This window comes from Saccoglossus kowalevskii, chromosome 14 (assembly GCF_978046115.1).
Source record: "Saccoglossus kowalevskii chromosome 14, keSacKowa6.1, whole genome shotgun sequence".
Taxonomy (NCBI): Eukaryota; Metazoa; Hemichordata; class Enteropneusta; family Harrimaniidae; genus Saccoglossus; species Saccoglossus kowalevskii.
This window is the reverse complement of record NC_140654.1, coordinates 18,270,270-18,296,936: the sequence shown is the minus strand read 5'-3', so window position 1 is coordinate 18,296,936 and position 26,667 is coordinate 18,270,270. Positions and strand designations below refer to the sequence as shown.

The window sequence follows — 26,667 nt, the reverse complement described above, 5'->3', positions numbered from 1 at the left end:
CTACGTGGGTGGCCATGAATCTGCTTGGACGAAGGTAACCTACGAAGTGACACAAAGTTCTCTTGTCGGCCATATGCTGTTTGTTATGTACTTCAATAACATGACCTTGTTAAGTATACAAATATTTTACTCATAAATCATGCAATCATATTATTCGTAAAACTGTCTGAAACTATTGTGAGCGTTGGTGCCAGGTATGAAAATTGAAATTTAATAACAAATGTAATGTTCGTACCTTTATTAATTAACAATTGGTACGAAATACACGATTTATTGATTTATCGTGGATAGAATAAACTCTGTTGAAGGTTTGGGTATCATATCATTCAGTATGCACATCAGTGTTATTGTTACCAAAGCTTTTGAAATGCTAAATCTTCTTAATCCTACGTGCTTCATTTTTGACGATGTTAGAGTTTTAAAGTAATTGTACTTCTTCTATAAAAGTGAGTAGTAATCTGGAGTAATGCGTTCATGGCTGGTTAGCGTCGCAAAACTATTCAATAGCCAAATTTAACAAATTAAATTTGTCAAATATTTAATATGCTCTAATTTATCAATTTATGCAACCATTTTAGATTTTCTACAGACATGTTTTACACCGAATATTTTCATTTAAATGTATCAGTAATATAATATTATACTCAGCGTGTATAGCATAAATGTTCCTGAATGGGTTCTTCAAAAAAAAAGCGTTTATTTTAATAAACATAAAAAATCTCCTGTCTATCACGTGTTTGTGTGCTTATTACCAGCATTGATAATGATTTTACCGATTCTTTCTTTACTTTTGAAAACGAATTGTTCAAAATATTTTACTATTATCTTTTGTGTTTAGATTGTGTTATAATCGGGCGTTTGTCTTAGATGTTCCTCTTATTGAGCTTCTTGCCTGATGAATAGTTGCGAATAAAAAAATAAAAAATAAATTATAATAATATTTTAGTGATACAATTGTTTTACTCTCACACTCACACTTACCGTTTATTTGAAGCAGTTAATTTTAATTTCTACTACAATTGGCCTGTGTTTGCATGCTTTGAGTATACGGGTGTGTATGTATGATGTATGAACCGTATTACCTATACGCATGCGCTTACGTAATTGGCAAATGTGCGCTTCCGTTGGAGGTCAAATTTATCGTATTTCAGGAACTGAGTGTTTGTTTTTGTTTGTACTTTACTCTATGGTGTTTCCTTTCAAGCAAGTACGTTTAAACTTGATATTTAATAAAAATAAAGATCAGTTATGTTAGCTGTCACCGCTAAAAAAATTATGTTTGTTTGTGCCGACCTTTTGCCTTAGTGCAAAATATAACCAAACGGCCATTTTCAGGGCCATCACATCCTTTTAAAGAAAATACCGTTACTGTAATGCTTTTCTGTCAATAATTTGTTTTTACCACGTTTTAGATGTGCATATTATAAATGTAGTTTGTTTTAACGTAACCCATTGACACTGTAAACGTGCTTTAGATAACACTCCCACTTCGGGACATACGTGCTACAATTAGAATACAAATAAACAATATATTCGGGGCAAATGCTCTTCTAATGGAGATGCGCTTCTAATAGAGTAAATACGGTATGTAATGTGTTGTGCACAGCTACAATTTACATACAGCGCACTACGTTGATCGATCAGAACAGTGCAATCATACACTGGTGTTCGTTTTTATTTTAAGATGTGTCCCACGTATAATAGTGCTTTGAGACCTTGAGACAATATTTAGATTATTATAAGATTTTAAAAATATAGAATGCTCCTAACGAATAAAATTCTACAACGTTTAAACAACCCGATGTGATATATGTGATATGACGTGTATCCTCTAGAAGGCTGTCGAGATTTGTTCGAGATTGGAGAGTCTTTCAAAAAGTGTTCCACTTTCTCCCGTCGTCGCTGTAATAAATTCCATGGTTATAAAAATTCTTGATAAAAAATAAATAAATGCACTAATGGTCAGAACGGAACCCTATTTGAGTGTAAAAGGTCTGCCTTGTGGAAATCTCGCTCTCTGCGAGATCACGTGTATGGTGGCCATATTGCGTGTAAAGTATATACTCAAATACATAACCCAAAGGTGTACTGCAGACAAATTAAATGTTGTTCTGATCGCTGAAATGAAATATAATCGAACGTTAAATTTTAAAATGAATAAATTAAACACTAATACTATTTTGATTCCTTACTCATCCAACGTTCCCTATATACACACAAAATTAGAAGAGATAAAACAGCTTTATCTGGACTGAGCTGAAACAGGCGGAATGCACTCTTGTAATCATTGTTGCGAATATTAAAGGACATATATATTGCCTATATATTTCCTCCAATCATTGACTTTTCATATTTCTGCAACACACATGGAGGTTAATTCGTAATTATAATCACGATAGCTTGAAATCTAGAAATACATTTTAATCTGTTTCTTCAATTTCAGCTCCACTCATATATAAATAGTATCAATGAATTTGTCCGTAAATCAAATTGCTGACTCTTGAGAATTGACTGTCTCCAAAATGAGTCAGCCAACATATACATATATACATTCATATATCATCTATGTTAGTTCATTAGTGAATCGTTTGATATGCCGTTATATTATGAATGTATATTAACTTTAAGTTTTTTCGCCCACGCGTCCCGGGGAATTCGCTAAAATTGGATTAAATAAAATAAACAGTTGCTATAAATTTGATAGGGTTATAATCGTCACAGGTGTTACGTAATGTATCAAATTACAAGTTACAAATTTTAAAATGATTGAGTCGCCGTGATGTGATATATCCAAATGTCATTGTGGTTATGTGTAAACTCTGATCATCAAATTGATTAGATTGTTATCGCATCAAGTTGCTGCGAAACGCAATTGAGAATCAAAATGTCGTCGATGGTGAAAACTTTGTCGTTAAAATAGACAGCTATATTTGGATGTGTAGCCGTTCGTCGATTTTAATTACAGTGAATCTCCCCAAAACAAGTTGTTATACACGAATAATCGCGACGAAATGAATGGCGCCTGCAACACGCATTTAAGTCTGCCGTAAAAACTTCTCGCCGTTAAAGAACGTGACATTTAAAAATGGTGTATTTCACCGTTTGTTAACAAATCGAAAGACAAAAGTTTCGAGTAGTAGTTTCTGTTTCAAGTGAATACTCAATATTTTCGAAAGTTTAGGGCCGGAACAAATTGTCTCATTGGTTTAATATTTAAAGTGCAGCAGGAGACAGATGAAATATACATAATTCAGACAACCGTTACTTTTCCCCTTAATGTCTGTAGAACATGGAAACTCAACTAAGCTATTTAAGACGGTAGCGATTCGAAAACTTGATTACTAATGTTTACCCTTTTCGTTATCGTCATATTAATAGTTCTCTTGTTTTCTTTAAATTCGTTCTGCTTAAATTTATTTTGATTTTTTTTAAGATGCGTTGAGTCAATTAAAATGTCAAACGGTCATTAATTGTGATATTAATTTGGTTGGCGGTGGCCAATTAACTATGAATATTGTAGATCAAATCAATATACATCAAATATGGTGCATTTTTGTCTGACGCAGGCATAAGTTCACACAGAATTTTGAATGGAATACATATATATCAGTGTATGTCCTTGAATGCGAATGGATTAAATTAACAACTTCATAAGACACTGACCATGAGTTATAATCCAAAATTGCGCTCACAAGTATATCATAACACCTGTACTAACTCGGGATTGAGTAAACGATGCATCATGAAGTGTATGATATATATATATATATATATATATATATATATATATATATATATATATATATATATATATATATATATATATATATATATATATATATATATATATATACAGCATATATACGTACAGCATGCTATAACCAGCAAAACAATATATATATATATATATATATATATATATATATATGGCTCCTCTGCCCATCTAACAAACTTATATTAACTGATACCCGATATATAGCGTGTTTTCGAGATATAGATAATTTATTTTGAGATTGCTATGATCGTGTATTTGATGATGTAAGGTGTAATATGAGACCTGTAGCCTGTTTGAACTCCTAGTCGAAATATAAATACATATTTCGATATTTCTCTTTAAATTGCATCACTCAGCGACTGAATTTCCCAAATCAATTTCCGTGTTTTGCAAAGGGAAATCTGAAACTGCTCATTTCAGCTGATTTGCTCTATGTCGCTATTGTTATAGTGTTTATGGGGCGCAGGCTCCCCCGGAGATTAGCGCGAGTGAATGGGTGTATATGAATGGGTGTTCGGCCGATTCAATACGAGGCAGGAAAAGCGCCGGTAATTAGAACCACGATGTAATTTACCAAATCTATTGGGAAGACATGATGTATAATCCATAATGAATTGCAGTCTCGTTATTTCACGCGTTATTTTGGAGTTCGCTGCGAGGTCACTCATAGCGTAGCCATTGGGTTATTTTTATGAAATTGGTTTTGGTTATTGCAAATACATGGATGTTTGTATACATTCAATTCATCAGCGTTTGTAGCGGATATATCATTAGAATTCTAAAAATGAGGTTTTACCGACCGGGAAAAAATCTTCTTTGGCAATGTATATACTAAGAATCACCCGATCCTTCCGAACTGCTCCTTACATACATATGCCAATTAAAATCATCGATCATGCTCGCATTCATTCACGCGCGGCAGCGGCACTCTAAATTGATGCCATTTTCGGCTAATGTCTTCCTCGCTAATTATGCCTCAACTTCCAGAGCGTCGTAGGGAATGAATGTCGACCGCCATAACCACTAATCTAATTGATTAGACACATAACTAAAATAATAACATTCAATGATAATCGGTACGTCACTCTGTGCGTAGGTAGACGCACTGAAAATAAAAAAAAAACCTCAACAATTCGAAATGAAAAGTAAATGTTCAATCTAAGCACCCGTACATCTGATTCATGATCGGTGGTTCAAATCCTTTCTAGGGGAAGGGGGTGTTGGGGACAACATAGAGGCTGATTCCTGACTTATTAGTCACAGACGCCAAATTAGAAGTCAAATTCACTAGTCAAGATTGATTCACTTGAGGGATGCTGCTTTTACGAAACCGCGCGGTGGTCGTCGCGCAGCGCGTGTTCGAATTCCATGTAAATAAACAATGTATTTTACACGCGTTGTATACGTCGCTACGAGTCCCATATCGAACAGGACGCGGCGCGACGACTGTCGCCTTTTAAGCTCCGCGTGTGCTCGACCAGGCGTTGTTTCACACCAAACAGCTGCAGGAACATTCATTTGCCAGTAACATAGGAAGATAACCCAGTCACGTATGGTGTTTTCGTGTTACAGAAAATAGGTAAACTATGTGCCAAATAGCACGAATCATAAGAGCGGCAAATGAAGATACGCTACAGGGAGACGTAATACTGAGAAAGCATGCGTGCGGCGTGCATTATCGTCGTTCTAGTGCCGGTATCATAAGTCGAATGCCCTAGGTCGTGTCGTACTCATTAACGAACCTAATGTGAATGATTGAGGTTATTGCGAGAACACTTCACAGTATGCACAGAGAAAGTTCAGCTTGTATTGTCAGATGCACAGAGGAGGTCGATGCGACTAATAACGTCCATCGTGCATATGTTGTAGTAACCCTCAGGTCTCATACTTCAATTACATTTTCTATATCGATATGAGGTGAATGTAAGGACATTCCACAGTATGCAAGAAAAAAAAAGCAGATCCAATTAAGTACAAACATTCATACACAATTAAATAAATAAAACGATTGAATTGTCTGTATTTTTTTTAAATCTAATATTAAACAACATCATCATGTTAAAAGTGCGAAAGGAAATCGATTTAAAGCGTGCGAGTCATCACCTGCGCATGCGCCAGATGGCCATGACGTGTCATTGTTTACAAACAAGCGTCCACCCATGAGCCTTTGCGTTTTTAGCGTGTGTTGTTATCATCAATTGGGACTCAATTCCCGCGCGTGCGCAGGTGACGACCCTCCCGCTTTAACTACACTGGTATTGGCATTGCATTAGAAAATTTACTACTACTGACTTCACTTCATTGGAGAGGATTTTATTTGGGTGCCTACGTGACCCACGTTTATTTGTTACAAATGTGTTATTAGACATGATTTAGACCATTTTTCATAACATTTCAAACTCTCGAATCTCGATAAATTGTCACGTGACCCCAGTTGTTTTTCAGTTTTGGTATTCTGATAATATGAAAGCATGGTGAACAAAGAGAAGATACCGTGTCATTGTTTCCAATACAAAGATTTATGAAAAGAAATCGAAATCAACAACCTTGCTTTTATATCAATGTGATTCCGAATTAGATCTCCCCAAAACAATTGTTGTTTCCATGACAACCCATGTCTACACCTCTGGGGGGAAATCCCACCGAATGTTCTTGTTTGAAGGTCAACCCTTCCAGATATTCTTGAACTTGGGGGGGGGTATGTTGGCGTTTTCATGGCAACCGGATTCACATATCTACTAAATTATAATTTGTCCTTGTCTGAAAGACAATTGCGTTCGCCAATATCATAAATGACTTAAAATTGAAAAAAGATTCACCCCCGCATATGCTGCCCATGACAACTAAATCCACAACTCATCAGACAGATAAACAGACACAGGAAAAACAGAGCCTCCTTTACTTGGCGGGGGCATTTACAACACGCATCTTTCTTAATTGGGGCGGCTACAACACATAATTCCTGTGGAAAAAGAATGAATATTACTGATGTACTCACAAAATAGAGAAAGACAATTCAAATCTCTTGTAGAATATAAAGCCTCCTTTAAAGGTAGAATATAGTATGTAATCAGAAGGCCCCAAGCATGAGTCGTTACCTTTTATTTATTTATTTTATTTACTGTCATATGCTATTATTATCATCGAAGTACTTTTGCATTAATTACAAACCTTTTAATTAACTTTGGAGAAAACAGTGATTCATTAAATGGTCAATTAAGTTCAAATAAATTGTCTCCATCGGCGCTGTTCTTATTCAGAAGGCGAAATCTCTCTCTCTCGGCAGATGATTGCTATTTAGTTAGCCAAACTCGTACTCCATATACTTAGTATTAAATCAACATATGCATATATTTTATGTTGATTTCAGCGATGTGAGTGCATTATATTGTAACCCTGAAAAAGAGAAACAGAACGGTCATCTATACTATTCAGGTCCCGAGACAAAAAGTATGTTAGATATTCTACAGTAATCCAGCATCGTGATTCGTTGCTATAAAAAAGACCATGTTTATACGCGTTGAGGAATCGCATATGGGATAACAACTCTTATGCTCCTTCCAACTGGAACTAATTCGCCCAACTATGTAACATTGGTCTGATGATAGGAATATAATCTACAATCTTCTGATAATGAGCAAACATGGTAAAACTATTAAGCCCCTGATCGGGTTAAATTAAAGAAATAGTGAACACAAACTGAAACAATAATTGATATAAATAATTAATTCCATTAATATTTATTAAACAAGTGTATCAGTTGCGTAAATGCATTATTGTTATTGTAACCGGTTTCAATTTACTAGTATGCAAGCCTAATGTACAGTCAGGCAATGTTATCTATAGAATAACACCTCGTATGGACTATTCCTGTATAAAATCTGCCCCAGATAAAATGTTTAGGCAGCATGACCGACATTGCGAAGGCCACAAAGCCATTGACCGACACGTATTCTAGATAGCTCAAAAAGCAGAGTGTCTTTCACCTCTTCTGTACTTTTTACAGTGTAATATGTGTTTGTGGAAAGTAACTGAAGGCAAAATTTTGGTTAGTGCTTGGATTATTACAATAATCGCCTTAGAATCAAAAGCATAGACGATTTGTATACGAGTCCCCGTTAAACTACCATACACTGAATTGTGTTTACCCTGAGAGGTGTTGCCGACACGTGGACTTATCAGCAGCAATATGACCATTATATACAACTCTCATAGCATATCATTTGCATAAAACAGCACGAAATACGTGACTGATTTAAGGTAGGAGTAAATGCAATACTTTTCTCAAATAACAATTCGATATTACCTCAGAGGCAGGGAAATCAAACAAAATATCAAGGAAATAGTTAACACTTGAGGGAGCTTTTCACATTAGTGTGTATTGTGTGAGCTTTGTTCAATCTACGTTGCATTGAGGGCGATATTCCTTAGATTCAATTTCTCATTTCACTGAACATATTCTCAATGTAAGATTATCTCATTTATAATAATTCTCAATCGCACGGTGGCGCCATCTACCGAAATTCACTTGTTTGACAATTCAAGTGAAAACAATTGAAATGCTGTCTTAGCAAGATTCTCTGTGGTCATTTTGACACACATTCCCTGACATACATTATTTCTGAATAATTATAAAATAACAAAAAAAAAAATACATCATAAAAGAAATCGAAAATAGGCGTTACAAGTCAATGAAATGGGCAGTCCCAATCATTGTCATTATGTGCTCAACATATAAAAGAAAAACATAGATGAAAGTTGAGGTGCTCGTCTATGCCAATGCACATTGCGAACAAATTCAAAATGTAAATAAATTATGCTGAATCGTTGGAAAATTGTGATTCATTCTTTCTCGTATCTTATTTGTGCTCCTTTGAAATTCAATAAGATCACAAGGTCAAACATAGTTTTATGATATATCAAAAAATATGCACGTATATTCCAATTTTCAGCAGATCCAGATTACATACTTAAACCACAAGATGTATCAGTTTGGAAAGGGTCACATGTCAACTTTTTGGCTAGTTGAGTTCACAATGAACCAGTGACGGATGGACAAACAGACAACCGACAACAGTCATTTTGCCAACTACACCTTGCCCTGAACTTTATTTTAAGGCAAGAGAAAAATCATGACAACAAATTCTCATGGATGTACTTGACATGTCTGATGAAAGTATGCAATTACAACACATTGTTGGCCTTGCAATGGCAATCGTTCAGGGAGCTTCAATAAGATCATGAAACAAAATCATGTGCATATGTTCGACACATTGTATGATGTACCTGTTAAGTTTTGACTTAATCAGTTCATGCATGGCTGATACTGGTGGATATGGACGCATGAATGCACAAATGTCAATCAATAAGTCTCAATTTTTGAACTACATCTAAACAGGGATTAAAAAGTAGTGAAGCTTCAGTCAAAACGCTATGTCCGAAACTGTTGTTAATTTCACCAACATTAGCATTTTTAACCAATTTCTCTGTGACCCATCTTCACAAACACAAATACCATAAGACAACTTACAATCAATACAAAAGTCACAAAGAAAAATTGCACCACTGAGCATGTTACTGCACATATATATCACAAAATTGTCAGTTGTGTAAAAAACATTTAACAATATTTAACCATTTTCTTTAACATTTCCTACTCCCTTTTACTCAAAAAATTGTCAGTATCTTAATGGCATTACCCAATAATAATAAAAAAAAAACATTGAGAAGATGATATAATACACACTACACATCTTTATAGGAGATTTACATTATTCCACCATATATATTATGTGTTGTGGCAAAGTTAAAATGCTGACACTTACTACCTACAGATCCCATGTACAAAATATCTGAAATAAATTAATATTTATATTTATAAAGAATTGGTTACAATCTATATCAGAATATATATATACCATATACAGGTTTAGTATAGTAAATATTCTTATATATAACTCAACTTTTTTAAATTTCTTAGAAAGTCAACCACATCCTTAAGGTTATTAAGGTTGCTGAATACAGTTTTTTTCATATGTTGCAAATAGATTGTTTATTGCTTTACAAGGTTATATAAGTCCCAAAAAAATAATTTGGATATGGACAAATCTTTTGAGATAAATATTACTGTATGACGATTCCATGATGATGGGACTTCCATAGGAAAAAAGTGAAACATGACCAGTTCAATTAGAATAAATCTTTACAATTTTTTTTTAATGAAATAATGTGTGTGTACAGACCTATTTGTAAAAATACGACAGTTTCAATAATTTGCCCTTTGAACCTCCATGTTTGGGACACTATCGTCAGTAACCTTAACTATGAATCATGACTTGCAGTATTAGAAAAAACATTTATTATATACAAATCACATAATATTATATATCTAATACAACAATACTGTAACTGCCCAAGTTTAGAAACATAAACTAAATGAACCATTTCAAAAAAGCTAAATAGAAAAACACAATAAACATGAAATGTGAACTTCAAAATTGAAATAATTTGAAATATACACTGCATGTATGTTTATATCAATTCTTTATCTGCATGTTTAAATATGGCGTCTATATACTGACTCAGTACTCTGTCCATGTAATTCTTGCCTCGTGGCAACCAGCCTTCACAGAAACCTATATGGCCACCATGTGATGTGACCGCGAAGACGATATTTGGGTGCTGTTTCACTTCTTCCAATGGCAAAGCTAGGTAAATAGAAACAGAAATATAAATTACTCATAATGTAAAATGACTAATTTTCACTGGGTTTAAATTTCGCTGATTTACCATGCTAGGCATATTCAGTCGATTTTAAATTCACGGTTTTATCATTTAGATAATGTGTTTCATGCTAATTTTACATATTCACTGGGTTTTAATTTAGCACATTTTCCAGTCAACGAAATGAGCAAAATGAAAACCCAGTGAATAATTAATCCTTTTACAGTAATAGAAATTGCTATTAGCAACTAAAAAAAAATATAAGATAATTTTTTTTTCATTCACTGGTTGTTTGTTATCTGTTCACCAAACACAAAAATAGCATTTATTTCACTTCACACAGGAACACTTTATAGTATCTCTAGTTAATATATGTGGTACCTTAACTGTGATCGTGATAGGAATAGAACAATTGTTTGAATGTTTCGGTGGTGGTTGTTAATTTTTATTGCAGGTCTGAGCTGACCAACATGGCAAGTTCCCTGGTATGCATCTCATCCACTAACATGTAAATTTCAATTTGTATGTATAAAGGTATACTCACAGCTTTTGGGCGAAAATGGGTCATCTGCCGATGTCAGGACCAAGACTGGAATTTTAACGGCATGTAATTTATTAAATGTACTAGCATCTTGATAGTAGTGGCTCACGCTCTGATAGCCAAACATTTTGCTTGTGAACCTCTCATCAAAATCTCTTATAGTTCGAGACTGAAACATTAAAACAAATATGTACATGACTGAATAGATTAATTATAAATAGGAAATCAGAATGGTGGATAAATGGATATGCACAAGGTTACCTTGTAATTGATACACTCTCTTTCAATTTGCATAATCTAATAGAATATGCTACATTTTTTGTTGATTTACTTTGACGATTTTTTAATCAATGGAATAGTGAGCCAAAATGAACTTTGTGATATCAACTGATTATATGATGGGTAAACTTCCAGGATTTACAAGCGCTACACACATAGCTGGAAGCTGCAATGTCCTGCATTATATTAGCTTACTATGAACAAACAAACTAGGTATTCACCACTGAACCTTTGATCAGTGCACCCCCCCCCCCACCCCCCCATATTCATCGACTGACTTTTCGCCAAAACATACAAAATATTCTACACGGGGCAAGGTAATATGATCATAAAAACAGTCACATAACAACAGTAACAGTCAGTTACAAAAAATGTAAAATTCTTTGTTACTGTCCTTTGGTGCAAGGTTAAAGGATGGTGGTCGGCGCGCAGCTTGTTTTTGAATCTCATGTAAACGAACAATGTATTTTACACACGGTGTATACGTCACTGTGAGTCCCATATCGAACTGGATGTGATGCGACAGCTGCTTCAAACAAAATTCCATTTTAATAGTGACAGAAAACTAAAATTCAGTCTTCAAATACACCTAAATTATTGGGTTGTTTGTTGCATGGAGCTCCATGTATATAGCTCGATGACTTGGCAGTGAATGACTTGTTTGTTTATTCATGATATTATAATGCTGGATATTGTCTTTAAGTTTTGATATGCTATTAGCATACAAGCATATAGATTATATTATCCAATATTACCATCTTTTTTTAAACTTAGTTGGTACCAGACAGGTAATTCTGGCTTAGTCATAGGAAACAACAAATACGAACAGTTATTAGTATTATAACAGGGTTAGACAGTCAAGAAAATTCATCACTATCCAATAGGTCTAGTGAACTTGGAAAAATGCTATCCCACCTAAAATCTTACTGGTCCTGCTACTTTTTTGAAGAGTTGTCTCTTTTGATAGAAAATACTTACATAGCTATGCTCTCAAATAGTAATGGGAGAGCTATTATATATACCCTGCACAGAGACGTGTACCCGCACTTCCATGATAGTTGTAAATATCGTATTTTTCTTCAACTAGGCACCACTTTGTTACAATTTCATTTCATGGTGGCGCTTATTTGTGGTTAAATTTTGGCAACTTTGTTACAAATGGCGCTTTTTTTCAAGCGCTTCAAGTCCTAGTAACTGTGTTTCAATACATTGTTTTTGCACTAGTCTGTGTTACAGTCTGACACTTAGTCGCTGCAGCCTTTATTTTATTAAATACTAAGTAAATGACCTGTTGTCAGACAGTCTAGAAAGTTATGCAAAAAGTATCATCCTTTAAAACACATTCACAGTTTGCCGTATGATCATCAGAGAAACTTGACAAACACAAATGCATCGCTTAGAAGTAAATGATTACGATAGCAAAATCCGGTCACGCTGCATTCCAGTTACGATTATTACTTAGTAGTGATTATAATAACGTACAAAAATTAAAATTAAAATTCAAGTAAAATTCAACTTAATTTCATCGTAAGCGAATGATTCCGATCGCATATAAACACTTGTTGCAGTACAATATCCGCCATGCTGCTTGTGTTCTTTGACCAGATAGGTCAAGTCGTTAATTAACCAAATGAATCGAAATGCTGGATGATGCCAATGTGATCAAATTACCATAGCTCATTCGAATAATGTATGTTTAATGTATGAACGCAACACAGAAGAGATTTGCTGATGTTTGCGCTCTTTTGGCTTTGATTTTGATGGGAAAACTGAGCATTTAAAGAGTACTTTAACATTGTGGATAGCATTGAGTTCACATAAATTTTACAGGTGAAACAATGAAAAAGACCCACTAGTCCTTCGGACTTCCACTTTTAATGGTCCTTTAATGTCGAACCCTGTTATAATATGAGGTTATTACGAGAATACCTCAAAGTATGCACGAAGACAGCTGGAGTACCGATGTGCATCGGAGGTTGATGCGCGGCGTACTATCTGAGTGCATACTTTGAGGTATTCTCGTAATAACCTTATTATTATACATCTTTTCTTTCCAAGGATACATCATGGGAAAGCTGAAAAAAGTTTAGAACAGTATCAGCAAACTTCTTTGTGTGGAGTCTGGTCAAACCCCGATGGCAGCCATGTTTGTTTTTATTATTAGAGGCCACTTACGCACGTAATCATTATTAGAAAATTGCATTTCCTTATATGGTAGGATGAAAATACCCTGTAAATTACTGCAAAATTACGACACACTGTAACTTATGGCAGTACGGTGACCGATGTATAATAATAATTATTATTATTATTATTATTATACACCCTATACTTCTCTTACTTATCATGAACATACCTGCAAAACGTGATTCACATCTAGTTCTACATGGTTCTCATACATATGAATATTTCTGTTGAAAGATGCATAGTCACTTGTTATAATTGAAAAATTGATATGTTAACTCTATATTTCATATACATCTGCAGTATGTGGCTGTACAGAGATGTATAAAGTGAGTGACTGAGGGGAACCTGAGAGTGGAAACTGTAATTTATGCTACCTGGTCTTATAAGTCTATAAGTTATAAGACCATTGTACACGCGATACAAAAAACAGGCAACGTACAAATGTACACAAGGAAAGTAACAATACAAGTGTTGTACTTTTAAAAAATCACACTTTGCTTTATGGGAGAAGAGAGGGGAGAGGTCAGTTGTTAGTTGAGTGGCTTATATTGAATGGAACACTGCATACATTCTAAGCAACATTTTACAAATAAAATCTTTGTCACTTTTTCCACCATTTGACTATTTTAAGCAATACTGTATATTGAGTTACTAAACATTTTCCAATATAAATGAATATGTAACAGTGGCCAATACAACATTTTTTTTTCTTAGCCATAGAAAAGCTTGATTAGCCACTTGTTAAAACTGGGTGAATATAACATGAAAGATCACAATATTTTTTCAGATAATTTTTTTTTTTTCAATTTTGGTTGATTACTAAAAGTTGAAAATTGGTGAAAACCTAGGTAATATCATCATTTTGAGAATTAACTGCTGTATAGAAGATTCCCCATCAATTCTCATATTAAAATGTGGCAAAATTTGTAAAGATCAAATGTACAAATACCTACCGGAGGACGGCATCTCTGAGTAGTCTTGTTAAAAAATGATTGAACAGAAAATAATTGAGGGGTGTCTCTAGTGAATCAGTAGATTTAAATATATTCCATGCTGTGGATATCACCATTGCAGCTTGAAGACCACAGTCTCGTCCTGTCTTAGCCAAGTAATTTACCAGTATCATTCTGCGAGAAAGCAAATGTAAGGTACTGTGGAATACTTTATTTTCGCTGAAAAGGCTTTTTGGGCGTTTTTTATGGAATTTATTTTCACTGATTTTTGATGAGTTGAATGTGAAATATATAAAAAAAAGTATATTTGCTGGATTTTATTTTCACGGTATCATCCCTTCAGCGAAAATAGCGAAAATAAATTCTAAGCGAAAATAAATTATTCTACAGTATTTCAATAAACAATATGAGCACTGCAGTGAATAAACAGTGTAAAGTTTCAACTGCAAGTGAAGAATGCCTGTAAAGATTGATAGGTTAGTCTTTGAATCCTACTTGGTTAGATGAGAAAGATGGTCACACAGCCCTATCACAAAAGTAAAAATGAAATATTCACTGCTATAAACAAGTTAGAATGTACATGTGTGCTTATGCATTTTATAGACAGAATGAGACATATTTTAATGATTAGGCATACAATAAAATTAACAAATTCACTGGAATGGTAATTCAACATTCTACATATAGTGAAACCAAACTTACTTTTTACCTCAATTGATAGGCAGATATCAATTGAACCTCTTGGTAATTACTCAATCATTAGAAGTGTTCAGTATTGGAGTAATTATCAAAAAATGCCCAAGAGTTTCAAACAATATCTTTCTATTGATTGGATATAAGGTAGATATGGCTTAAAGTAGCACTAACAACTACCGTTAAAGTCCTAATATAAACCGCATACGTAATAGTAACCGCACCCCCAATTCCGGCTTCAGGGTTGAAGAGTTCAACAAAAATTGAAAACTTGAAAAGTACCTATTACTAACCGCACCCCCAATTCAACAAGACCGTCACTGACTTCATTGTTTCAACCAGCTGGTCCAAAACGGCATTGTTCCTAAACCTATTCATTTGTTTCGACAACGTGCCTAAAAATAGTCACACCTATTTATTGTTCAGCGGTGATAGGATGTCAGACACGCAATGAAACTGCTTTTGTTCTGGCGGCAACCTCTGTCAATACTCGTCTGAATACGTCTGTGTTTCGTAAGTTTTTGACAATGAGCTGTTATCACCGTAAAAGTATTAAATTCTTCTTCAATGCTCAGTTTATCTTTCGAAAACAAATAATTTCTTGATTTACAAAAAAAATCATGTCGTTTTCCCATGGAAATCAAAGCCAAGACATCGCACTACATTATCGGTAAATCTCTTCCGTGTTCACCATGAGGTCGCTGAACTTTCATTAACATATTTAAATGAGCTATGTAATTTAGACACGTGGGCACCATCCAGCATTTTGATTGGTTAATTAGCGACATGACCTATTCGGTCAATAAAACGTCACGTGTGCATTCAAAAACATGGCCGGTATCGTATCGACCGTTTACATGTGACTGAAATCATTCGTTTACGGTGAAACTACGGAAACGGATTTATTTTTCGTACGTTATTGTAATCACTAATGAATAATAATTGCCAATTTAAACACTTCGAAAACAAGTAAGTTATTCACTTGTGAACCACAGCATGGCCAGATTGCGCTACCGTTCTGTGATCATTTGCTACTAAGCAGTGCATTCGTGTTTGTTTTTACATGAAACTTCTGTTAGAATATACTTTTCGTTAACAAGAAAATTAAAAAAAAAATTATTACATTAAATATAATGAGTATTTTTTTATCATGTGTACAGTTTTTTTGATTGACTGTAACTGTAACATTTCGTAACGCCTATTTTAGAACCAAAGTAAAGCCTCTCACTCTTCCCTGACGCCTATTCAAGAGATTGTACGGTGTATTGTTTGTTTTGTGCAAGTGTTGTGGGCAAAAAATGACCACGCCCATTTAGTGATTGCAATATGTACGTAATAGAAACCGCACCCCGAACTTGAGCTTTTGATCCCAATTTTTAAATTGATACATTGTAATATAAACCGCGGTTTATATTAGGACTTTAACGGTAATGCAGTTTTATGTGTGATTCTATTGGAGATGTGGTTCTAATAGAGTAAATATGGTACATGTACAATCAGCACTTAGTAATTTGCAAATGAAAACAGTTTAGCTTGACATCGGTGACATTGAGTGTCCACTTGGCACAAAAATATTTAAAACAAGTAATTGTCAGTGTCCTCATTTGTATTATGGATGTGAGGTACACATATGACCTAATGTGTGATGTATTTGTAAACTTTTAATTTGATTGGTCCAGGCATGTATGAAATATAGCTCTGTGGAACTGCATTATGTTGATTACAAGATGACCACCAGTCAGCCATTTTGGATGCGACGATGTAAAAAAAACATGTGCATATGTCCGATATAATGTATGTGTGAAGTTTGAATTTGATTGGTCCAGGAATGTATGAAATATGGCTCTGTGGAACTGCATTCTTTGCAATAAGATGACCACCAGTCAGCCATTTTTGATATGATGACAAAATTGCATGTGCATATGTCCGATATGATGTATGATGTATGTGTGAAACTTCAACTTGATCGGTCCAGGCATGAATCCAATCCGAAAAATAAAATTATGTTCAATGTATGTAAGCAAGTTTGAACAGAATCTGTACACACAGGACTGAGATCCGGTGCGGGAATACTGAAAATATGCAATTTTCATGCATGTTTGGCATGAAAAGTGCTGTCAAATGTGTGTACTTATGTCAGATGGAAAATTATGCCCTTTTTGTCCAAATTTAACAAAGAAATTATAGAAAAATACATAAAAGTCTGTAAAATGTAGTACCAAAATGTTGGCATGAAAAATGATGGCTCTGAATACTGTAAAATACATTATTTTCACTCAGAATTTATTTAAACTATTTTCACTGTAGGGATGGTTCAGTGAAAATAAAATCGAGTGAATATACCTTTTTTCTATATTTTACATTCATCTTGTCAAAAATCAGTGAAAATAAATTCTATATAAAACACCCAAAAAGTCTTTTTTGCAAAAATTAATTCCAGCTAAAATAAGTGCTTTATAGTAGTTACCTTGTCACATATACATGTATGCTATGTAAGCCAATAGTGTTGGGTGTGGCTCACTTTAAGCACATACTGCAGTTATAGAGGGATATACAATGAACATACACTCACCCTCCAAGAGAAACCCCAACACCAATCAATGGTGCTTTAGGATAATTCTGTTTAATGTGGTTGACAACACAATGCATATCTTCAGTATTAGCAGCACAATATGTTCTTGGAGTCTGGAATGAAGATAAAATACAATGTAAGGTATATATTTACAAAAAAAAACATTCAAATTTGAATTTTGAATCAAACAATCACAATTACAAACACAGAGTAATAATCAATTAACTTTATTAATCAGTCATGGTCTGAAACTAACTGAGAAGAATAGAAATGTGCAAAATCTGTAGATTCTTCAGGGAATCAATTTCAGCAAGGCACTTTTCTTGAAATGGAGAGTATCTTCAAATCAAGGAATATTCTCAGTTAGTATACATTATAGTGAATTATTTTTGACAAATCCCAAAAAATAAAATGAAGGTGTGAATAAAATTATGTTAAACAAGTCATTGAAAATGGCACAGTCCCCATTCGTCATATTAAAGCGAAGGGGTTGTCGCGTGCTTGTTTTTGAAACTTGAGTCCCAAGTGGCATATACAACAGATTATTTATTCACATCAAATTCAAACATGTGTTCCGTGACGACCCCTCCGGTTTAAGACAGCAAAGAAAAACATAGATCAAAAGTGAAAGCATGTCCAGCTTATCACATTTTAAACAAACAAGATGGCCGCCAGTTGGCCAAGTACATGTATCCATTTATGACATGCTAAATATCAATGAAAATGATACATGGGTGACAGCGATATAGCCATCTTTGATCTGATTATGAAACAAACTTACATGTATGATGTATGTGCCAAATACGAATGAAAAATGGGACATAAATCTTGGAAATATTGTAGTAAGGCCAAAGTATGTGTATAAAGTATGTGCCAAATTTGAATGAAAACTGACAAAGCAAGTCCAAGATACCAAACATAAAAAACAAAACAAGATGCCTGCCAGTCGGCCATTTTGAATTGAATCGCTAAACCACTGCATGTGCATATGTCCCACATAAAGTACTAGGCACATGCAAAGAATGAACGGAATCGATCCAAAGGATTCTGACTCCGGACGGACGGACGGACGGACAGACGGACGGACGGAGACCGAATTATAAGTCCCCGTTTTCGGACTTCGTCCGAACGGGGTCTAATTATCAAGAGATTATCTCCAAAATCAATAGACTTTTACTTTTTTTCCTCTATTTGTATACTGATATAGCAAATTCTCCCATTTGGACATAATCTCCATTTCTGGGAAAAGTGCTTTTACTGACCTTTTTTTCACACTTTCATACATGTACCGGGGAAGGAAAAAGTATTAGTAATTTTATATTTTTCTCATACTGCCCTGTGTATTGTTAATAAAGAAATAAGAATCATAACCCAAGAACCATTTTATAGACACCAAAAAACTCCAGAGATGATACTGAATCACATATCGCATATGGAACTAGAAAAGATATCAGAGGCCAACATGCTTCACATGTGATGCTGCGTGTTACATATTGATCTGACGAATTAAAGCGCGAGGGACGTCACCTGCGCATGCACGGGAATTTAGTTTAAGCGACGATAACAACACACGCTAAAAATGCAAAGGCTCATGGGTACATGCTTATTTGTAAACAATGACACCCTATGGCCATCTGACGCATGTGCAGGTGACGACTCCCCAGTCTTAAGATAGTAACTTATTCTAAGCGTTGCTCCACCATTGCCTCGGTTATTGAATACAACAGTCCTGTATCCAAGTTTGGTTATATCATCCACAAAACTAAGAACATAATTGGCATCAGCACTTCCTAAATCAGAAGAATATAATAATAATATGATCTGATAAAATGATTCGAATCAGGACTTGATTATCAATTAACTTTGTATCCTCGGGGGCGGGCATCTTCACCGCTTGGCAACCCTCGCAGTGAAAACAAAGGCCAAAAACTCGCAGAAAACAGTACTTCGGGATGGTTGTTGAGACTCCCCTGAACAGTGTAACAAGATTAGCCCTACGTGTGTAACATATATAAATTTGGTTGTTCAAGATTACTTCAAAGTTGAGTTTGTGTTGTTTTCTTGAATTTTCACCAGCTCGACCGGCGTTCCCAAGCAGCACGCACAGAGCCCATAGAAATGCATGTACAGTGGTGCGCGTCTTAGCAACATGGAACGTCTTGCGACGTAGCTCAGCCCCCGAGGATATGAAAGTCTGAGTGGCCAGCGCCCTCTACCAACGATTTATTATAAAAAAGACATACCGGTAAGGTAATTTATTGAGGTATTGTGAGTCAATATTAAAATTAAGGCCTATCCACTCGTCCCAGGCAGGCAGATTTTAGCTGGGACAAATAAATGTACAAATTGCCCGTCCCTGTGGACAGGTGAATGAGGTAGTCCTAAGTTGCTAATATCCATGATCAATCAATGACGACTCGATGTTTGTGCATTTTTTTTCTCAAAAGGGCGTATTATTTCTTCAACACCGGCGCTGTGAACGAAAAATGTAATTTGGATAATTATTCATGGGTGGGAAGATGGTTACAATTTTAAACACCCCCAAAATTTTTTTTTTTTTCTGAGATGGTCCTCGAGTATTAGTCCACCCACTAATTTTTCAGATTTGACCAGCAGTTGAGATAACATAATGGAAGTTAATTTTCAGCAAAATATCACCATACTGAAAGAGATAAAAAAGTGATGATGCATAAGATAAAGAAACAAACTGGGCCCTCTGTGTTCAATTACAGCACAAAAAGAAAAGTACATTAAAATTTTATAGTTTATAATTTATAACTTTCGCTCTCCCTAAATCTAAAGTTCCCCCCCCCCCCCCCCGTGGTGGTGGGGATTCTAAACTTACTCTGGGAGAACAAAAACATCATCACCTGACTACTATGTTGACTATGTCTGTCACATGTACTAGCACAGCAAACACAAAGCTGAAATAGCACCGCTGTTAGCAATGCACTTTCAATTAAGATATCATTAGAAAATGAACAATATGTATAGTACCAAAGCAATCAGACTTGTGGTTTTTAACAAGAAGTTGAAAATATCACTTTTTACCAAAAATGACAAAAATATTCATCAAAATTAGAGAATTAAAGATATCATCACGAAATGAACAAATCCGAGAGAGGTCCATATGTAGTACCTACATGTATATATGTAATATTTACCAAAAATGACAAAAATATTCATCAAAATTAGAGAATTGAAGATATCATCACGAAATGAACAAATCTGAGAGAAGTCCACATGTAGTACCTATCTATGTAATATCAAAGTAATCAAGCTTGTGTTTTTTTTACAAGAAGTCAAAAATATCATTTTTTACCAAAAATATTCACCAAAAATAGAGAATTTGAGATTTTGACATGAAATGAACAAATCTGAAAAAGAACCATCTAAGGTACTTGCATATCAAATTTGAAAACACTCGAAGAAGAAATTGTAAAGTTGACGACGACAGACAATCAGTAATATGAACAGCTCCGCTGTGTCGACTTTGTCGACAGCGGAGCTAAAAAACACACAGGATAGTTACCAGTCAATCCAGGTAGAATGATTACTGTTGGCCTTATATCTGTATCTGGTGAACTTGGACTCTTGTGGTTATCTAACCAGTGCAGAAACACTTCCCCTCCATCAGGTAATTCTAAACGTTCACTAGAAATTTTAAAATTGAAAAAAAAAATACTAAATATCAACAATATCAAGGAGGATTCATACCAACATTCTATTTAGTCATCAAACAGAAAGACATGCAAACTTATGAATTATAATTTTCATTAACTGTACCCGAATGAGACTGACTCCTAATAATGAAAGCCTGAGACAATGACACACACACTCCAACTAGAAGGGGTAAAAATGTCAGCAAGTTCAAAATTTAAGAAACAGTTTGTGCCTAAAGAAAATCTAATAACATGTGCAGACCAATAATAATAATGATGTAAGGTACAAACAGTGAAAGTAGTAAGTATAAATACTGGTTTTAATAAGTAATATTTTTGACAAACAAAAAAAATTATTAAATTTCTCTATTATTAAAGATGGTGCATATCATTCATACACGTAGTAGTGACGTTTAGTGAGAAATTATTTTGCTGATAACTAAACATAGCGATATGCATGATGAACATTAATAACAGTATGTAGAGAAAAACCAAATCAATCAATGGAACCACGTTTTATTAATATCGCAAAGCGTAAAATTTCTGCCAATTTCATGACTCCGGATCCACCTGTGTGATTAGATATCATGCCTTATTACCACAAACTTGCTTAAGGTAATTATTATGCACAGATTTTTTGCCAAAACTAATCAGGTCTATGAATAGTCATAGAGCATCTATGTACTAGTACCAAGTTTCATTGAAATGTAATGATTAGTACTCGAAATACATGCATAAGCGGAAAAGCCAAAACAATTACTAATTATATATGCAATTTATGTAATTAATATGCATGGATATTAACAAAAACTTTTTAGATCTGTGCATTGTCCCATGACATTTATGTACCAAGTTCCATTGTAATGTGGTGGTTAGTACTTGAGATATCAGTAGAAAAGTCGAAAATTGACAAATCATTATGCAAAATAGGTAATTAATATGCATGGCAATTGAATTTCACCCAAAAATAATCAGGTCTTCGCATTGTCCCCGAACATCTATGTACCAAGTTTCATCAAAATCCAATAAGTGGTTCTATAGATATCGTTGGAACAGGTAAATATCAGCTATTTATCATGCAAATTAGGTAATTAATAAGCATTGATTTTAAATAAAACCTAATCAAATCTGCGCATTTGCCCAGTGCATCTATGCATCAAGTTTCATCAAAAACAAACATATGGCTCTTGAGATATCAGTGGAACAGACGGACACACATACACATACACATACATACAGACAGACTAACTGCAAAAACTCCCATTGTGTGCCTCGCACAAGGGAGTCAAAAATAGATTACTGGTATATGTCTGTAGCTACAGACCAGCAAATATTACTACGTGTTTCAATATAGATTTTAGACAACTGGCTTGATAATAATGAATTACAGCCATAAAACATTAGAGCAAGAATTAACTGGATACACAGGATGTACAAATTTAAATTTGTTTAAGAACAATGTGAATTGAAGTAATAGTCATTTTTTTTAAATGTATTGGGTGCTCAGATTAATAGACCACAAATAAGTTTTTATGGTACAATGTCTTACCATCTATATGGCTCCATGGCAGGTTTTTCCATCAGTACTGATCTCATTATTGTATTGGCCCTAGCTTCAATGCACCAAAATGTAGGAAAGTACTTCTCACTGAGTGTTGGGCAATGATTCAATAGAAACTGCATTAACCTCCTGTCTTTGCCAACCAGCATTGGTTTCTACAGTGAATAAACAAAGTACATTGTACATGTAAATGAGAGGTATAGATTGTTATTACACAATTCAATGGAATGAAACTTGCAATCAGAAAATATAAGGCATGTTAAATCAAAGAGAGTGCTCACTCAACTCTTCCCTTGAATAAAACAAATTTGATGTTTCCAGCAATGTGTTCAAATATACCGTACCTGTACAGGTTTGTTTTTATTACTATAAAAACTCTAAAAACTTGCCTATTCCAAAAATTCAACCACCTATTAATTTTGCAGATTATACTAATAATATATTAATTTTTACCCCAAAACTTAAAACTTCACCCTAGATTTTAACTCTTGCAACAAAGAATCAACTCTAATTGAGGTTTTATTTAATGAAAACAGTAACTGTAAACCACTGAAGAATCAAAACATCTCACAAGTGATCATCTAATACCGGTACATACATGTACAAAAGAAATGACTTTTCCAAAGTTCTAACACTAACAGCATTAATTATTATTCGTTCATGATATGATTTGAAAAAATTTCATGGTTTGCTACAAACACATGTAAACATCAAGTTTGTATTAATATTAAACAAGTTTTCTTGATCATGAGTTGACCTACCCTGTATTCTTTGACGTGATAGATCAAGAGTTCCATTAACCAAGCTTAATACCAGGTGGTACTACCATTAGTTCCCAAATATTTGCGATTGCATAATGCATTAGAAAGTAAAATTTATCATTATGAAAGTTATGGTAAGATTTCAATCATTTGTTATCACTGATTTTGCTGCACGATTTTTTTTAAAAGAGGAAATTAGCACTCTTTAAAAAAGGCAATAAAAGAGAACAGTACTGTCACATGATTTATTTATCTCTGCGTACACAGAGCACACAGAGACTGATGATGCTTACCATACTAGATACATGTACCGATACATAACATCACATTTAGTTTGAAATATCAGTTACCCTGCACCCTGAACAATACAACTGTGAATGATTTACGCACTATGAACATGTGGTAAATGAATTAATCTGATAGAGACATGAATGAAATTAAATTGACAGTGATCCATCCAAGGTAGTACAGTCTGAGTCTCCCAAACTGGCTATCAGTTGGCTTTGGCTTTTCATAAAAACTTTTTAAATCAAGTACCATTAATTAATTCAACTTATTTATTGTAGTTTTTACGTACTGTACGCTCATTCTTATCTGGCCAAGCCAATGTAAATGTACATGGGGCTGGCAGGATGAGGGTTAAATCTAGCTAAATGTTTAGTTACATTACTTGGGAGGTATATTACTTGGGGTTTGCAACGCGCATAGTACTGTGTGGTGACATCAATGCCAAGATCCCATTCAAGTCTCATCTCGTAGATAGCGAGACTGATGCTACAACCTTCTGACATGATATAGACGGTTTGTAATAAAACAATAAAACATGTATTACCACATTCGTAGTGAATAAAATGTAATACATCGAAAATGTACAGAAAATGTAGTTATTGTAATCCGTCATATCGTGAGCAGCTATTTTGATCCACCTGGACATCCCAGTATCCTAGTTACCTCGGGCATGCGCATTCGCATTTTTTTGAGTTGAAACGCTTATGTGAGAGCGAGATTGAAACAGGATCTTGGTATCATGTCACCGTAGTTGCAAACCCCAAGTAATGTACCTCTGGTTACATGTATCTACACAATATCAAAAGAATCTGGTGAATCATTTTCAATAAGAATTCTAAAAATAGCCTTTTCTACCAAAAATGATCGAAATACTCACTAAAATTTGAAGTGTGAAATTTATAAATATTTGTAAAAAATGAAAAGAATAATATGCAGATTCACAAAAATTAGAACACAGCATTTATTTGGAAATATTTGTAAACTACGGGCTGACGATTATAAACTTGAGGATGGTGAATTAGGGGGAAAGAATCCACACTGTCAAATTTATGAATGTAACATCAATAAATAGAAAACAAAACATTTTTTAAACGAAAACAATCTATTCATACATATTTACAGTCATAAACATTGGTTCAAGTGCAGGCTTGTGGTCAATAAAAAAATGTCAAAGCATGGTAGCCGTCGCGCTGCGCATGTGCGACATTTGTGTTGATCAACATTGATTTTTCCACAATCCAATGCACTCTTCAAATGGAAATCACAAGTATAAGGTTTGACCCTGGCGCGACTTGCACTAATTGCCGCCGCGGTGACTCCTTTGATATACCTTCCAATCACATGAAAATTACTCAATTAAAGCTTGGAAACGTCTCAGTTTGTACATGTACTCGTTGATCTGCACAACAGTCAAAGTCGCCATCTTTGTTTATATGAGACCCCATTGACGCTGCAGTTCGGCGTCTTCTACACCGATCTGACGCATATCGTGCTAGAAGTGCCGGGAGTTTGTTTGAAATTTCGAACATTTCGAAGTCAATCGTCGATTGACACGTATTTTACGGATATATTAAATCGTTTCAGAGACCTGTTTACTAAATAATGATAAATGCAACTTAGAAAACTTATAAGAACAAACTGGGCCCAAATCGCGCAAATTGCAATAAGTTTACGCTGCTAGAGTCTGGTTCGGATGGAGTTCTACACATGATTTTATTGCGCTCAAGGACGTTCTATTTTCGAACTAGTTGAAACCGGAAATAACGCAACTACTTTCGAACTTCAAACACAAATTTGATTATCGTTATTATGTGTTAGTTTCTGTTGTTTCAAAGATTGAATTATGTATGACAATAATATTTCACTCTATAAACAATATTTCACTAAAATATGTGATTCAAAGGCAACCCAAATTGTAAAAAGCAATATCAAGTTCCGCGTATAAACACTGTTGTAAAGAGGCGGCGGAGCGGAATTTTAGCCAAAATCGGCTAGTAAGGCGTCATATGACACAGGTTTGTGCTGGGACAGCGCTTCCGGTGACGACACAACGTATGAGACCCACATATCTCCGCACATGCGTAGCGCGACGACTACCGCGCTTTACACGTTTTTCTCCCCTTCCAGAATTTCTAATAATCAGCCTCTAATTTGTTGTTTTCAATAATAATGTGAAACAACTTAGTTAATCACCTTGGCAACGCAGAATAAGTAATACGCAGTATAAGCTACACCAAATCCCACTACAACTGACATCGACTGTAAATGACTGGCATATTCCCGTAACTTTTCCATCGTTGACAAAACAAGTTTAGTTGCTGGGTTGGTTGGTTGGATGGATCATGGATGGATGGATAAATAGATAATGTAACTTAATTACGTTCCAATTATGTCAGCTTCATCTCGTGACCTGAGATAAGTATTTAACTTCGGTCCGCTTGATGTGAAATTCGAAGATTATTTGACACAATTATTTGTCATACCCTACCCATGTTTAAAACACGGTCCCTGTGCATGACCGATGCATGACTTGACCTGACATAGTGTTAGCTTGGCATTGTCAGTAACAGATTCGCGAAGCACAAAATACAGAAAAAATCACCGAACTCACCAATATTTATAATTTTGAGCATTCAATTTATTACCTTACTATATTTTATACACGCATAGTT

General features: G+C 34.7%; 1 protein-coding gene across 1 annotated transcript; it reads right to left on the bottom strand.

Moving 5' to 3' along the window:
- Window positions 1–9,511: 9,511 nt before the first annotated feature.
- LOC100374631 (phospholipase ABHD3-like) lies at window positions 9,512–26,537 on the bottom strand. The gene is made up of 9 exons (XM_085507993.1): window positions 26,189–26,537; window positions 22,935–23,101; window positions 21,256–21,377; window positions 19,409–19,513; window positions 17,724–17,838; window positions 14,459–14,632; window positions 13,675–13,729; window positions 11,043–11,208; window positions 9,512–10,482 (listed from the first exon to the last, which is right to left on the bottom strand). Exons 1-9 carry the CDS (start codon window positions 26,288–26,290, stop codon window positions 10,307–10,309), a joined length of 1,182 nt encoding a protein of 393 aa, XP_085364119.1. The 5' UTR covers window positions 26,291–26,537; the 3' UTR covers window positions 9,512–10,306.
- Between the last annotated feature and the right edge of the window lie 130 nt (window positions 26,538–26,667).